Consider the following 14,146-nt stretch of genomic DNA (forward strand, 5'->3'; position numbering starts at 1 on the left):
GTCCCGCAGATTCCAGCAACCCAAACACCGGGCAGAGTGACCCCTGGGCTGCTGAGGGCTCCTGGCTTGACCCTTCTGCGAGAGGCCACCCGGAAGCCGGAGAAGAGGGCGCGGGGCTGCGGGCGGCCCTGGACAGGTTCTACGCCGCGCCTGGTCAGCCCCTGGCCCTCGGAAGCCCCCTGGCCGCGTCCGTCTGCCACCGCCTGTCCCGGAAGATCGCGGAGCTGGAGGCGCGGGGCGGCCCCGCGTACGCCCTGCGCAGGCTGCAGGTGGCCCGCGTCGTCCTCAGCCACGACGCGCGCCCCGCGCGGCCCAGGGCCCGCGGCTTCTACCCGCAGGGCGCAGGAGGCGCGTCGCCCCGCGAGGAAAAGCCCACCCCCGGGCTCTCCAAGGACGTGCTCCGCTTCCTCCTGCAGCAGAGCGCGGTGGGAGGCCCGTAGCGGCGCGGGCGCGGGGCGCAGCGGGAAGGCGGCGGGTGGAGCGGGGCCACCCCGCGCCTGAGGGCACGGCCGGGCGGGCTGCCCCCCTGCTCCCTGAATGCACGGCAGGCTCCAGGGCCTCGCGCCCCCCGCTGCGGGCGGGCACCCCGCACCAGCCCCGCTGGCACCGCACCTGCCCCAGCACACTGCAGCCGAGCTCGGGGACCGCAGTCCCGCAAGTCCACCAGAACCTCCCCGCCTTGGCTCAGACACCGGTCAGCGCAGACCCCGCACTCCGGGGGCCGTGCCCCAGGAGCCGCAGAGCCGAGCGCCCCTCCCTGAGCCCGCAGCACCCCTGAGCGCACTTGGCCAGCCTCCCCCAGACCCTGGCAGCTGCCCGTGGCTCTGACCTCGTTCTTCCCACGCCACCAAGAACCTGGCACCCACTCGGCCGACAGGAGAGCAGGCGGGACTGGAGGTGGCCCCAAGCCCCCAGGTCGCTGCCACCCCCAGCTGCTGTGCGCGCCTCTGCCCGGGCCTGGGAGTGGCAGCGGCCGGGGTCTCAGCCAGCGCAGCGGGGCTCTCCCCACCTCCCCGAGCTGTGGGCTCCAGGGCCCCGCTTCCTGCCTCCAGGCGGGCCCCCAGGACAGGCAGGCTGGGGCTGCCCCGTGTGGCCCCCGCAGCGCCTCCCGCCCCTGCCCTCCCACCCGTGCTGCTGCCTGCGTTTTAAGAAATAAATTTGGAAGAAAATAACGCCCACCGGGTTGTGGGGAAAAAAAGAAAAATGGCACAATTTATACCCCTGAGCCTAGCACGCAAGCCCTTCCTCTGTTTCTCCATAGATTGGATACTTCAGAGGTTACAGCCCACCTGAGAAGTCTAACTTCCCACGCAAGTTTCCCAGTTTTTTGTTAACCACTTTCCCCGTCACATTCCAACCATTTTAGGTTTTACCTGCTCCTTTTGCCAAATAAGGAATGGAAGTCAGTGCTGAACTGGTATTGACTTAGCTCTTTCTTGTGCCTCCTTTTTAGTGGCTATAGGAATGGCTTAAGCTGGTTTCCTTTGTTCCTGCTTAACACGGAAGTGGGAGACTGAGGCAGTAGGCTGCCAGGTTACATTAATTAATATTTTCTTCCTTTATGTGGAAAGCACACTAATCTCTGTTTCTTCTACCTGCCAGCAAGCCCCTCCCCAGGGAACTCCTGGGCCCGCGCCCTCGGCTCCGGGCGACCCGGCCTGGACCCCACGTCCTGGCAGGGGAACGCCGTGGAAGGCGCAGGCCCGTGCTGAGTCAGGCAGGAGGCTAAGCCGAGGTGTAACAACCGAGGCCCCGCGGCTGAGAGCATGCCGTCCAAAATAATAGAGACCTAAATACAGCTCCGAAAAGTGCACCCGGGCTGAGTCATACCCTGCCCCCCCCCCCAGCCAGAACTTCCTGTTTTCAGATACACACTGGGCATGGAGGAAACATGTGAATCGACCTGCTGAATAACAGCTAAAATTCACACATTAAAAATAAAACAACAACCCTCTTCGTCACCGTGAGATTGCAACCGTGGAAGGAGAGAAGAAAACAAAGGTGCGCCAGCCGAGGGGCCGAGCAGTTAGGGTGCGCCGGCTGTCCCAGGTTGCAGAGGGTGGGAGCCACTGGCCTCCGCCCACTCCAGCACCCCGGGCTGCCTGTGAGCCGTCACCCCGCACCCTGCCCTGCCCTGGCATCTGACACCCTGAGCGTGTCTGCAAACGCTGGCGCCTGCCGCCGCACGCAGGCCTGAGCTCCGCTTTAAATAGCCACGCCAGGTGCCTGCCCTGCGGGGTCCCTGCCCCGTGGAGCCCCCCCCCCCCCATGAATGCCATCACCTGGCACCTGGGAAGCCCCCTGCCCACCCCTGCTCAACACAGCTTCCAAAGAGGTTATAGCACTTCTTCGGGTGAACAACAAAAAGAGGCCGATAACCCCGTGGAATTAGATTTTGAGAAATTTCAGATGCAGTTTAATTGGCATAAGGCCCCAAGAGCTTTCCAGAAAGCCAATTATGCAAATGGCCCAGGCTGAAAGTGTGCATTGAAAATGAGCATGCCCTCTCCACTGCGTCTCTTGGGGCCTCTTGGACAGGAAAGAGAAGCCTTTGAAAGGTCAGGGATTACATGCTTCAAGCTTCTGTTCTGGAAAGACGAGAGGTAGAAACTGTTCCCAGAGGCTCCTCTGAAAGGTTTACCAGGGAGGAACCAGAGGAGACCTTGGAGAGACTTGAAGCAGAATTCCAGATTTTCCTCCTGACGCGTAGTAGTCTGCCTCTTTCTCCAGGGCAGGGGTCCAGGAGCTTGAATTAAAATGAAAAAAAAAAAACCACCATTATTCTTGTGGGGCCATGTTGGTGCAGGGGTGATATATTTATTAAATAACACACTGTATAGTGGGGGCCTCGTAAGGGGTCCGCGGTTTTCACCTGACTGGCAGAGGGGTCCATGGAACCAAAAAGGTTAAGAACCCCTGCTCTATGGGCTTCTCCTATCCAGCTGCCCCCCATAATCACAAAACCAGTGGAACTTACCATGGAAAATCTACGGGTCACCACTTTTGTTCTTTTTTAACGAGAAGCCAATTAATAGATGCTCTTGAAGAGTGCTGTCGTTTCTAGTATTATTCAGTCCCTGAAATAGCTGAGACTGGTTTCCACGGCTACCAACAGAAGGAAACTGGATTATTTTGTACACACAGGCAGTAGCTTCTGTTTGCCAGCGAGATCTCAGGAGCGACTTGTGTCACCTGCCTGAGTATTTGAGCCGAGGAGGCTCAGCAAGAGGCCGACTCTGCACACAGGTTCCAGAAGCCCCAGCCAGGGCTGTGTTTCCTCTCGTCTAAGTGCTAGTGACAGGACCGTGCAGGACGTTTGCTACCCTGCAATCTCCCGCCTTAATTTGATCTCCCTGGGTTTAGGATGGCATTTTCCGTTTGCCTCTGCGAACCTTTAATAAGGGCTGAGAGATAAGGAGATGAGGCCCTGGCCTTGGGTATTGTCTACCTCTGCCCCGCGGGCAAGTTCACCAGCATCTCTCATCCTGGAACAAGGTTACGCCTGGCCTGTGCTATTAGCCGCCGCTCCCTCGTGCCCGCCTGCGGGCTCTGGGAGGGCGATCTGCTGGCAGAACATCAGTTAAAGGCGAGAACTGCTGCCAGTGTTTTAAATTTGTTCAACTATCATTTGCTTCATTAGTCTATTTCCTTGCATGGCCTGTTTAAGAGTGTTTGTAATATGTCTGACAGCCAATTAATGTAATTAATTATGTTATTATGCAGTTAACATAAAACATCACAGTAATGCTTTAAAATTTTTTGAGCTTACTTTAAAAGCGTTTTATTGGGGAAAAACACACAGAAGAGTACATGAATCATATAAGTGGACATCTCGATGATTTTCACAAACTGAGCCCACCTGTGCGACGGCCCCCAGCTCACCAAACAGGCTTTCGCAGCTGCCAGCAGGCTCCCTTCCAGGGGAGGTTTTCCTCTGGAGAGTGGATGAGAATGGTTTGCTTGCACCATTATTTCTCACACTGCTAGTAATACACAAAACGATTTAAAATAATTTCAGGTGCTACATGAACAAACAATAGTTATTTTAATTGCCATCTATTGAGTTTAATATGTTAGAAGAATATAACTCTTAACATCTAATTTGTGCTTTCACAGATACTACATAGGACAAGCCTAATAGAGATATTTAAAAATATAAAGTAAATTGAATTCATAAAAAATCTGAAGTAAATAATAATGCAGGTCATATATAGATATGTCAAAAAGTATAAAAGTGATGTACTGGAAAGTGAATGAGATTTGGGGTACAGGGGGATAGGTAATCCATTCTCTCCTGGTCTCTCAGTCTCTCTCTTCTGGAATTCTGCGGTAAACTTCCATCAGGTTAACCACATCCACCCTTGCCTTTCTTTACCCTGCAGCCACAGTGTAAATCCTTTATAAAAAGCAAACCTGCAAGAATAGCCAGAAAATTTCTGACAAGAAAAGAGTAAAGAGAAGTGACTAACCTTATCGAATATGAAAACATTGTTTAATTCCATAGTAGTGAAAGCAACCAACAAATAGAAATAGAGGTGGCAGATGTGGCTCAGGTGATTGGGCTCCCGCCAACCATATGGGAGGGCCCGGGTTCGATTCCTGGGGCCTCCTGGTGAAGGCGAGCTGGCCTGCGCCTCCATGGAGAGGTGAGAGCAGACAGTGGGCACAAACAGCAAGGGTTGGGGCAGGCGGAGTAAATAAATGAAGTAAAATAAGTAAATTTTTAAAAAAACAAAGACATGTCAAAGGAACAGTGTTGTCTGTCACTCCGTGGAAATATATACAGAAATCTAGTGTATGATGAGGGTGGCACTTCAAATCCCCAAGGAAAAGGTGGGGATTTCAGCGGGTGGTCTTGGAGTGGCACCCGCAGGGCCACGCCACGTGCCACCCCCTCTGCCTGCGGGGGTCCCGGCCTCAGGGTCTTTCTGGAGCACTCCTTCCCGCCACCTCCTGCTGGGGAGGGTCTCCCACGGCACTGTGAACTCTTGTACTGGTGCAGCCGTGGTTTAAGTCTCGCCCTGCGCCCCAGGGGCACGCGAGCTCCGCTGCCCTCATCCGTGGCCCTCCTCGCCCAGGCTGGCAAACACTGCCGCACAGACATTCCCTTCCGTGGAGGACAGTGCTTCCTTGGCCTGCTGGCTTGCAGACGCCCCAGCAGGTGACAGGCCTGCTTGCTTTTTGTGGCATGGTGGCTCAGAAATCATTGGTTTTTATAAAGGGTATTTATTTGGGGTAGGAGCTTACAGTCACCAGGCCATAAAGCATAAGTTACTTCCCTCATCAGAGTCTGTTTTTGTTGCCACGTGTTGGAGCGGGACGGCTGCCAACATCTGCAAGGGTTCAGGCTCCCTGGTCCCAGCTTCTTCCAATATCAGCTGTAGACTGGGATAAGTCTCATCTCTCCCAGGGCTCAGTCCTCTCCAGGCTCAGCTGCTCTGGCTTCTCCACAAGGTCAGCTGTAGACTATCAGACAAATGCCTCATCTCTCTTCTTGGGCTCCAGGATCAAAACTCCACCCCCTTTGTCTGCAGGGCAGTTTCTCTGTGAGTCCCTGCCCACCCATGGGATGGGGACTCAATGTCCTACTGACATGGCCTAATCACAACCTTAATCATTATTTACTCAAGTAAAAGTGAAACCTCTGAATCCGATATAAATTAATATGCCCAGGGGAAGGGCCAGTTTACAAACATATTCCAATATCTATTTTCGAAATTCACAAACAATATCAAACTGTCACATGCCCCAAACAACAGAGCTCCAAAATACATTTTTAAAAAATAGTTATTTATTTCTCCCCACCCTCTTGTTGTTTGCACTTGCTGTGTCTGTTCATCTTCCTTGTTTCTTTAGGAGGCATCAGCAACTGAACCTGGGACCTCCAATGTGGGAGGGAGGCACCTAATCGCTTGAGCCACCTGTTTCCTGCTTTGTTGTGTCTCTCATTGTGTCTCTCTTCTTGTGTTTCTTGTTGCATCAGCTTGCCGTACCTGCCTATTGTGTCAGCTCTCTGTCTTGCTTGTCCTCTTTAGGAGGCACTGGGAACTTCCACTCCCTGCTTTGTTGTGTCTCTTATTATGCTTTTCTTGTGTCTCTTGTTGCGTCAGCTTGCCGCTGCTGCCCATTGTGCCAGCTTGCTGTCTTCTTTAGGAGGCACAGGGAACCAAACCAGGGACCTCCCATGTGGTAGGTGGGAGCTCAATTGCTTGAGCCACATCTGATTTCCCCAAAGTACATTTTAAAAAGCTGATAGAATGGAGGAATAAAACATGGATTAGAAAGGAAAAAAATAAATAAAAAGCTGATAGAACTGAAAGGAGAAATAGGCAAATCACAATTATAGTTGGGATCTCAATACCCACTCTTAGTAACTGCTAGAACTACTAGATAGAAAATTAGCAAAGATATAGAAAAATTAACAACACCATCAATCAACAGAATTTGATTGACATTTATAGAATACGCCACCCAATCGCAGAATATATATTCTTTCCAAGCATCCATGGAACATTTACCAAAATAGACCAGGTTCATATCATAAAGGAAAAAAGTAAATTTAAAAGAATTGAATTCATACAGTATATTTTCCCCGACATATCAAATTATGTGGGATTCAACTAAAGCAGTGCTGAGTGGGAATTTTTTTTTTGAATAGCAAATACTTTATTGGTAAATACATGGTTTCAATGACAATAATGATAAATTCACTTGAAAAGGAGGCAATAATCAAGTCAAAAGAATAAATGCTTGCTAATCATCTGAAAATCTGTGGCCATTAGGGCCGTCACATAGAAATCCAAACTCACTCAGAGGCCAAATCTTAAAGAAGATACGTCCTCTTATTAATCCATATGGAATAGGTCCACAGCACTTGGAGTCTGTAGAATTCTGTAGATTATCACCTTCTAACCAAACATGACCCACTGGTACATAACTATGGCTTTTAAAGAAATCTGATGGACTATTGGTGAGGATTTTGTCTCCTTCCAAGCCAATTACTCTTTTACAAATATTTGACTTTGGATCACTCGGGCTTTTTGCAATCACAATGCCACCTCTTTGGATACCATAAAAATGTCGACTAAGATTTTCTGCAAAGACAATATCTGATTTTTGAATTGTAGGCTCCATTGATGGTCCAGGACACATGACGACACCACCAACGTATTCAAAAGCACAATGAGCTATACAGCCATGCTGAACAGTATAGCCAACAAGGCAAAAGGTTTTTCCCAGAACACCACAAAGCATAGTTCTATGTAGCTGAGTGGGAAATTTATAGCACAAAATGCTTACATTAGAAATGAGGATAGGTTTCAAATTTTAAAATCTAAGTTCCTACCTCAAGAAACTAGAAAAAGAAGAGCAAAATATATCCAAAGCAGGCAGAATGGGGGGAAATAAAAATCAGAGCAGAAATCAGCAAAACTGAAAGCAAGGAAACTATGCAGAAAATCAATGAAACCAAAAATCTGTTTCTTAAAAACTATCAATAAAATGTATGCACCTTACATATCACCAACATCAGGACTGAAACCAGGATATTGCAGCAGATCCTGCAGTCCTTGAAAGGATAAAAAGAGAATAATGTAAACAATTTATGCTCATAAATTTGACAGTTTAGAAAAAACAGACTAATTCCTCGAAGACCACAAACTGTCCAAATGCACTGAAGAAATAGATAGCCTGAATAACCTTATAACCATTAAAGAAATTGAATTTGTAATTAAAAGGCTGCCTAAAAAAGAAATGTCTAGGCCCAGACAGCTTTATTGGAGAATTTTACCAAACATTTCAAGAAGAATTAACACCAATTTTGCACAATATTTTCCAGAAAACAGATCACTTCCCAATTCATTTTCTAAATCCAGTATAACCTTAACACCAAAACAAGGTACAGTATAAAAAAGAATACAGACCAATCTCTCTCATGAACTTAGTCCATTGCTGCTCTATTTGTAAAAACCCGAAAGTAGAAGGTTAAACTAACTATGGCACATTGTTTCATGGAAGATTCCTCAGAAATAGAAAGTAACTATCGATACACACACAATTTGATGAATCTCCAGAGAATTATACTGTATGTGTATGTGTGTGTGTGTGTGTGAGTGAAGGGGAAGCCAATCTCAAAAAGCCACATACTGGGAAGCGGATTTGGCTCAACTGATAGGGCGTCTGTCTACCACATGGGAGGTCCGTGGTTCAGACCCCGGGCCTTCTTGACCCATGTGGAGCTGGCCCATGCGCAGTGCTGATGTGCACAAGGAGTGTCCTGCCACGCAGCGGTGTCCCCCACGTAGGGGAGCCAGCCCCACATGCAGGGAGTGCGCCCCATAAGGAGAGCCGCCCAGCGCAAAAGAAAGTGCAGCCTGCCCAGGAATGGCACTGCACACACGGAGAGCTGACACAGCAAGATGACGCAACAAAAAGAGACAGATTCCTGGTACCGCTGATAAGCAGACACAGACAACACATAGTGAATGGACACAGAGAGCAGACAACTGGGGAGGAGGAGAGGGCAGGGAAGGGGAGAGAAATAAATAAAAAATAAATCTTAAAAAAAAAGCCACATACTGTGTGATTCCATTTATACAGCATTCTTTCTTTCTTTTTTATTTACTTCCCCCCTTGCAGCTTGCTTGCTGTCTGCTGTGTCCATTTGCTGCGTGCTCTTCTGTGTTTTTACTTGTCTCCCTTTTTGTTGCGTCACCTTGGTGCATTGGCTCTCCAAGGTGCTAGCGGGCTGGCAGCTCTCCACAGCGTGGGGGCGAGCCTGCCATCACCAGGAGGCCCCAGGACATGAACCCAGGGCCTCCCATACAGTAGACGGGAGCCCAACTGACTGAGCCACAGCCACTTCCCATATACAGCATTCTTGAGATGACAAAACTATAGAAATGGAGACCAGATTGGCGGCTGCCAGGGGTCAGGGGTTCGCTGGGGCCCGGGAGGGACTAGGAAAGGACAGCACAAGGAATCCTCACAAGGGGACTGCTCTGCGTCGTGGCTGTGGTGGCCGGAACACAACCCTCTGTGCATGATAAGACTGCCTAGAACTAAATACTCACAAATGAGCCCAGACACCAGTGGGTGAAGCAGAACGGGACCGTTTGTACCGACGTCATATCCTGCTGGTGATGCTGCCCTGCAGTCTGGCGAGCTGCTATCACTGAAGGAAACTGGGTCAAGAACACGTGGGATCTCTCGATATTATTTCTCAGAGCTGCTTGCAAATCTACAAGTATCTCAAAATAAACTTTAGTTAAAAAAAAACAAATCCCGGGCCTCAGTATCTTGAATTGGGCTTAGCAGGAGTCGCCAGGCGGGCTGACAGGTGGGCTGCTCTGTCATTTGGCCTCCTGGCAGGTCCAGCAGGTGGCACTGGCTGCGCCAAGGAAGGCGGGTGCAGTTGCCCGGGGGATTTCTTTCTGATTCTGAGGGGTGGTCCAGGGGGGGAGGGGGCTGTGGCTAGAAGCCTGGTCTATAGCTACTCTTCCCACATTTCTTGCGTGTTTCTTGTAAATCCCTTCCTGCTTAATATAGCTGGACTGGATGCTGTTACCTGCGGGTGGAATGCTGATGGGTAAAATCCCTTTTTGAGTCATCAGCCAAGTGGTTGATAATTTTTGCTGATTCAAAAATAAACAAAAATGTAATTTAAAAATAAATAGTGTGAGGGAGGACTAGATAAGCTTCCTACTGTCCTTCTCTTTCTTTTTGTTTGACCTCTCAGCCTCCCCAAGAAATCCCTTTCCCTCCTGGCCTCCATCCCTGGTTGGTCCCTATGAAATCACCAGTTTTCTTGGTCAAAATAGTCAAGCCCCAGCAGCTTCCTGGGTTCTACTTCCCACGAGCCATCTGCGGGCCTGATCCCAGGCAGGTTGCGGGGGACACCGGGGAGGCGGCTGAGACCAGGAAGGGGCCAGGCCCGCAGAGGGCACGGGCGGGAACCCTTCCCGGGGTCAAGGGGAAGCCCGGGATACCCCCAAACTGGCCTCCCCATTGGCCCCCGAGAGCTGCAGGTGGGATGGGAAGGCAGCCGGTCAGGACAGCAAACAGCCGCCGCCCGCCTTAGGGAGGAGGAAGGGCCCACGCCCGCCTCGCCCACGGCGCCCTGCGCCCCTCACAGGGTGTGCGTGTGGCATGTTTCTCCATCGGCTCCTCGCCCCTCGCCCCTGGGCGCGCCCTCAGGGTCTCATGCGGCAAAGCCGAGAACCTGGAAGCCCAGAGCAGAGCCTTCCCGGCAGTGCTCTCCCAAAACCTCAGCTCTCGCCTCGGGGCCAACTTTCAATTCTTTGCCCAGCTCCTTTAATTTCCCATGGACGTTCAAGACAAGGCGTCCTTGTCATCTTAAACAGAATGTATGCAAAACCTAGGGCGTCCTCTTTCTCACAGGCTAGCGTTCTCATTTACTCTAGCGTGATGTTGACTTTTTTTGAGTCACTGAGGCTTGGAAAAGTGTGGATTCATCGTGACTTTTACCTCCAAACATTGAAAAGGGGAACGGAAGCGCCCGGGAGTGACCTTGACTCCACCACTTCCTAGTCGTGTGTCCTCGGGCATGTTACTTTACCATGCCTCAGTTTCCTCATCTGTAAAGCAGGGCTAAAAATAGTACCTAATTCAGGAGGCTCAAATGGGTTCAGATGTGTTTAGTGTTTAGAACTACACCTGGCACATAGGCTCTGTTGAATTTATTTGTTGCTTACAAAACATCGGCCTTGTCTTTCCCTTCCCACTGCCATCATCACCTGTTTCGTTTGTGTTTATTTTTTAAAGATTTTTAAATTTTATTTTATTTCTCTCCCCACCCCCCTGCACTTGTCTGCTCTCTGTATCCATTCACTGTGCGTTCTGTGTCTGTTTGCATCCTTGTCAGCGGCACCGGGAATCTGTGTCTCTCTTTTTCATCTTGCTGTGTCAGCTCTCCGTGTGTGCGGCACCATTCCCGGGCAGGCTACACTTTCTTTCGCGCTGGGCGGCTCTCCTTACGGGGCGCACTCCTTGTGCATGGGGCTGCCCTACACGGGGACACCCCTGCGTGGCACAGCACTCCTTGCGCGCATCAGCACTGCGCGTGGGCCAGCTCCACACGGGTCAAGGAGGCCCGGGGTTTGAACCGCGGACCTCCCATGTGGTAGACGGACGCCCTAACCACTGGGCCAAGTCCACTTCCCACCTGTTTCGCTTCTATCTCCTCAAGGCCCTCTGTTTTCCCTACGCCAGTCCCCTCTCCACTTCCAGCTTCTCCCACACACTGCTGTTACCATATTGATCTTCCCAAATCACTGACGGAATCCCACCACCCTGTCAGAAGCCCCCCAGCCCCTGCTGGGGAGCACAGCCCAGGCCCCCTCTAAACCCCCTCTGCCCTGGCCTCGCCCTGCACCCCTGAGGCCCAGCCGCCTGGCCCCCCAACACGTCCCGTCCCTCCACCCCCGCGGTCTCCCCAGTCACTTCTGCGCTTTGAGTCCTACCCGGCAGGACACCCTTTGACTAAGGTGCCCGGCGTCCTTCCCCAGACCAGGCTGCGTGGAGACGAGCCACACCCGCCGCCGGGAGCTGCCTGCAGCTTCTCTCTCATCCTACACCTGAAGCCGTTCACCTTGACAGGCTGGAACGGGTTTGCACCTGATGAAAGACCTCACCGCAGTGAAAGTGCCTTGGCAGGGTGGGAGCAAGCAGCACCCCGCCGACCAGGGCCGCTGGCCCCTTCTGCCCTCGTTTATCAGCGAAGCTCAAAAAGCTGGGGTTCAGGTGGGTTGACAGTGTGGAGTTGCTGCCCGGAGCCTTCAGCTGCCCGTCATGACAGTTCATTTCCGGGGTTCGGCGTCTCCACCTGTGTTTATCAGACGCCGTTTCCTCAGCAGGGCCTGGCCTGAGCGCCGGGAGACACGGAAGTGACACCTGGCGGCCCCTGGCTTGAGTCCATTATGTCATCAGTTGGTTACATAACGAGAGCCCACCCAGCTCAGGATCCAGCAAATTCCCTTCTGTTTGCCTACCTAGGACTTCTGTTGTAAAACAAGATAGATTCAGCAATGAGAAGCTCTTATATTTTTTATGTAACATTTACGTAATCTAAAGTCTTTAAATATAAAAGAATTAATTGAAAAAAAAAAGATTTACCTGAGCCATCACATATAATCTCTATGTGTTTGGTGCCATTTCTGTTATCTGAAACACATTTATAAAGCATACATGTTTATCAGTGTATGTTTAGATATATATGCATTTAAAGTGTACATATTTAAAATACCTCCATTGACAGGTTGACTTTTGTAACCAAATGACGAAACTTTTCAGCTATGCACAGCTCTTCGGTGCTCCCCGGGTCCATTCACCTCACTGGGGACCTGCATAGGTACAGAGCGGCCTGAAGCATTCTTGGGTTATTCGATTTGGACCCCACGGTTTGTGGCCTTCACACTATGGCATATTTTTCCATAAACCCTCCCCGTCACTAAGATGCAGACACTCAAGGGGCCGTGGGTCTTCCCTGGCCACACTGCCGTGAGTCACAGGCTTCAGCTGGTCAGTGTGTCCTTAGGGCCCTGCCGGGTCCCACCGCCACCCGGATGCTGGACGGGAGCTCAAGTCTGATCTGCTGGGACACTGCCGCAATCGCTTCTTGGGCCATTCGGGGGTCAGGACTGCACAGCAGCGTGGGCTCTGCCTTTAACGGGGGGCGTAGCTGGCCAACAGGATGACGGGACGGCTGTTCCGCCAGGCGTGGAGACCAGGCAGGGCAACAGGACCCCACGTCGTGCTCCAGGGCACAGCCCTCTGTCCCCCTGCCTCGCGGCCAGACCCGCCGCAGCTGGGCTCAGGAGCCCGGGGGCCGCTGCTGCCGTGGGTGCTCAGCTGACCCCACGCCCAAGGTCAGAGGGTGGGAGCGCCTTGGTCACATGACTGTCCTCTAGCGGCCAGGGGGCCGGGGAGTGGGTCCTCTTTCCTTCCATGACCCCCCATAATGGCACTTCAGCTTTGTTAGCCTAGAAAAATAGCCAATTGAAATCATTTTATTTCTACAAAATATGGAGGTCTTTCCCGTACCCCCAAAAGTAGATGATATCCCCCAATAAGCAGCACCATTCTAAGCTCTGAGCTTGAAAAGGCCTTACACTCATCAAAGGGGAAGCAGTTTCTTCTTGTTTCTTGGTGAGTCAGTGATCATCCCCTGACACAATTTCTGGGGGGAAATCAATATCAATCTGTCTGCTTGACTTTCACTCAGACGCTCGGTGAGCACATTGGCTTCCAGGGGCATCGAAACTTCTCCAGGGACGCCTCTCATGATTGGACTTGTACTTGAAACTCTTCCATGCTGCTGTGTGTAAGACTAGGTCAGAGATGAATGGGACCACAGGAGATTTGCTGAGGCAACACTGGTTTCTCAGTGTTTTCTTGTAGCTCTCAAGTTCCGTAACGAGAGGTGGTCTCTGGTTCAATAGTACAAGGTCACAGCTGACACCGTGAAGGCTGTTCCCAAGGGCACAGGATTTCTTTATTACCTAGAAAAGATACCATTGAATTTTCTGGACTGAGGTGAGAGTATTTGACAGATCCTGTCTTCTCTGTTCTCTTTATGCATAACAGATGAAAAATAATGAGCGTGTCTTCATTTAGATTCCCCTAAGAACCAGACTCTGAGGCAGGAATTCAAGTGTATGTAAGTTATTTGCATAGGAGAGTGGGGGAGGAATTGAGCCAGGAAACAGAAGAAGCAACGGGATGCACTGTCAGGCCAGGAACCACTGGGGAACTGGAGCTGAGTTCCGCTGTGCAGCTCTGGGAACCCCTGCAGCACGTAAGCCTAGACTTATCCTGCACCAGACATGGGGGAGCTGGGGTATTTATACACCAGCTGACATTAGTCTTTAGTTGAAGGCCACAGCTGGGTGGGTACTAGTTTTCAGCCTGCTGTGTACATGGACAGAGCAGGCCCTGGTTTTGATTTGACCATATCAGTAGGGCATGCGGGGTTGAGTCCCCGACCCCTTGGGAGGCTGTATAAACAGACAATCAATCAAGGAGACAGAAGTAGACAAGCAAGAAAAGAGGAAGGGTGTTCCACACACACGGAAGAGGATCCTGTGGCCCCTGGAAGGGAGATGAATCGTTCGCCTGATGGTTTACAGCT

At 51.1% G+C, this 14,146-nt stretch overlaps 1 protein-coding gene, 1 long non-coding RNA gene and 1 pseudogene across 2 annotated transcripts in view; 1 reads left to right on the forward strand and 2 right to left on the reverse strand.

Annotated features, from left to right (window-relative positions):
• The window catches only part of SHLD1 (shieldin complex subunit 1), a 101,703-nt gene extending 97,945 nt beyond the window's left edge, over positions 1–3,758 (forward strand). Inside the window, exon 3 of the mRNA XM_058287532.2 lies at positions 10–3,758. Coding sequence (XP_058143515.1) covers positions 10–440 — 431 coding nt within the window. The 3' untranslated portion in view covers positions 441–3,758. The remainder of the gene's footprint in view (positions 1–9) is intronic.
• A 2,761-nt stretch (positions 3,759–6,519) lies between these two features.
• On the reverse strand, positions 6,520–7,254 carry LOC101428383 (mitochondrial inner membrane protease subunit 1 pseudogene; annotated as a pseudogene).
• Positions 7,255–11,144: 3,890 nt separating this feature from the next.
• LOC131275890 (uncharacterized) lies at positions 11,145–12,520 on the reverse strand. The gene is made up of 3 exons (XR_009183357.2): positions 12,263–12,520; positions 12,133–12,180; positions 11,145–12,017 (listed from the first exon to the last, which is right to left on the reverse strand). It is a non-coding gene; the product is annotated as an uncharacterized lncRNA (long non-coding RNA).
• Positions 12,521–14,146: the final 1,626 nt, after the last annotated feature.

The sequence above is a fragment of the Dasypus novemcinctus genome, chromosome 24 (assembly GCF_030445035.2).
Source record: "Dasypus novemcinctus isolate mDasNov1 chromosome 24, mDasNov1.1.hap2, whole genome shotgun sequence".
In the NCBI taxonomy this organism is placed as follows: domain Eukaryota; kingdom Metazoa; phylum Chordata; class Mammalia; order Cingulata; family Dasypodidae; genus Dasypus; species Dasypus novemcinctus.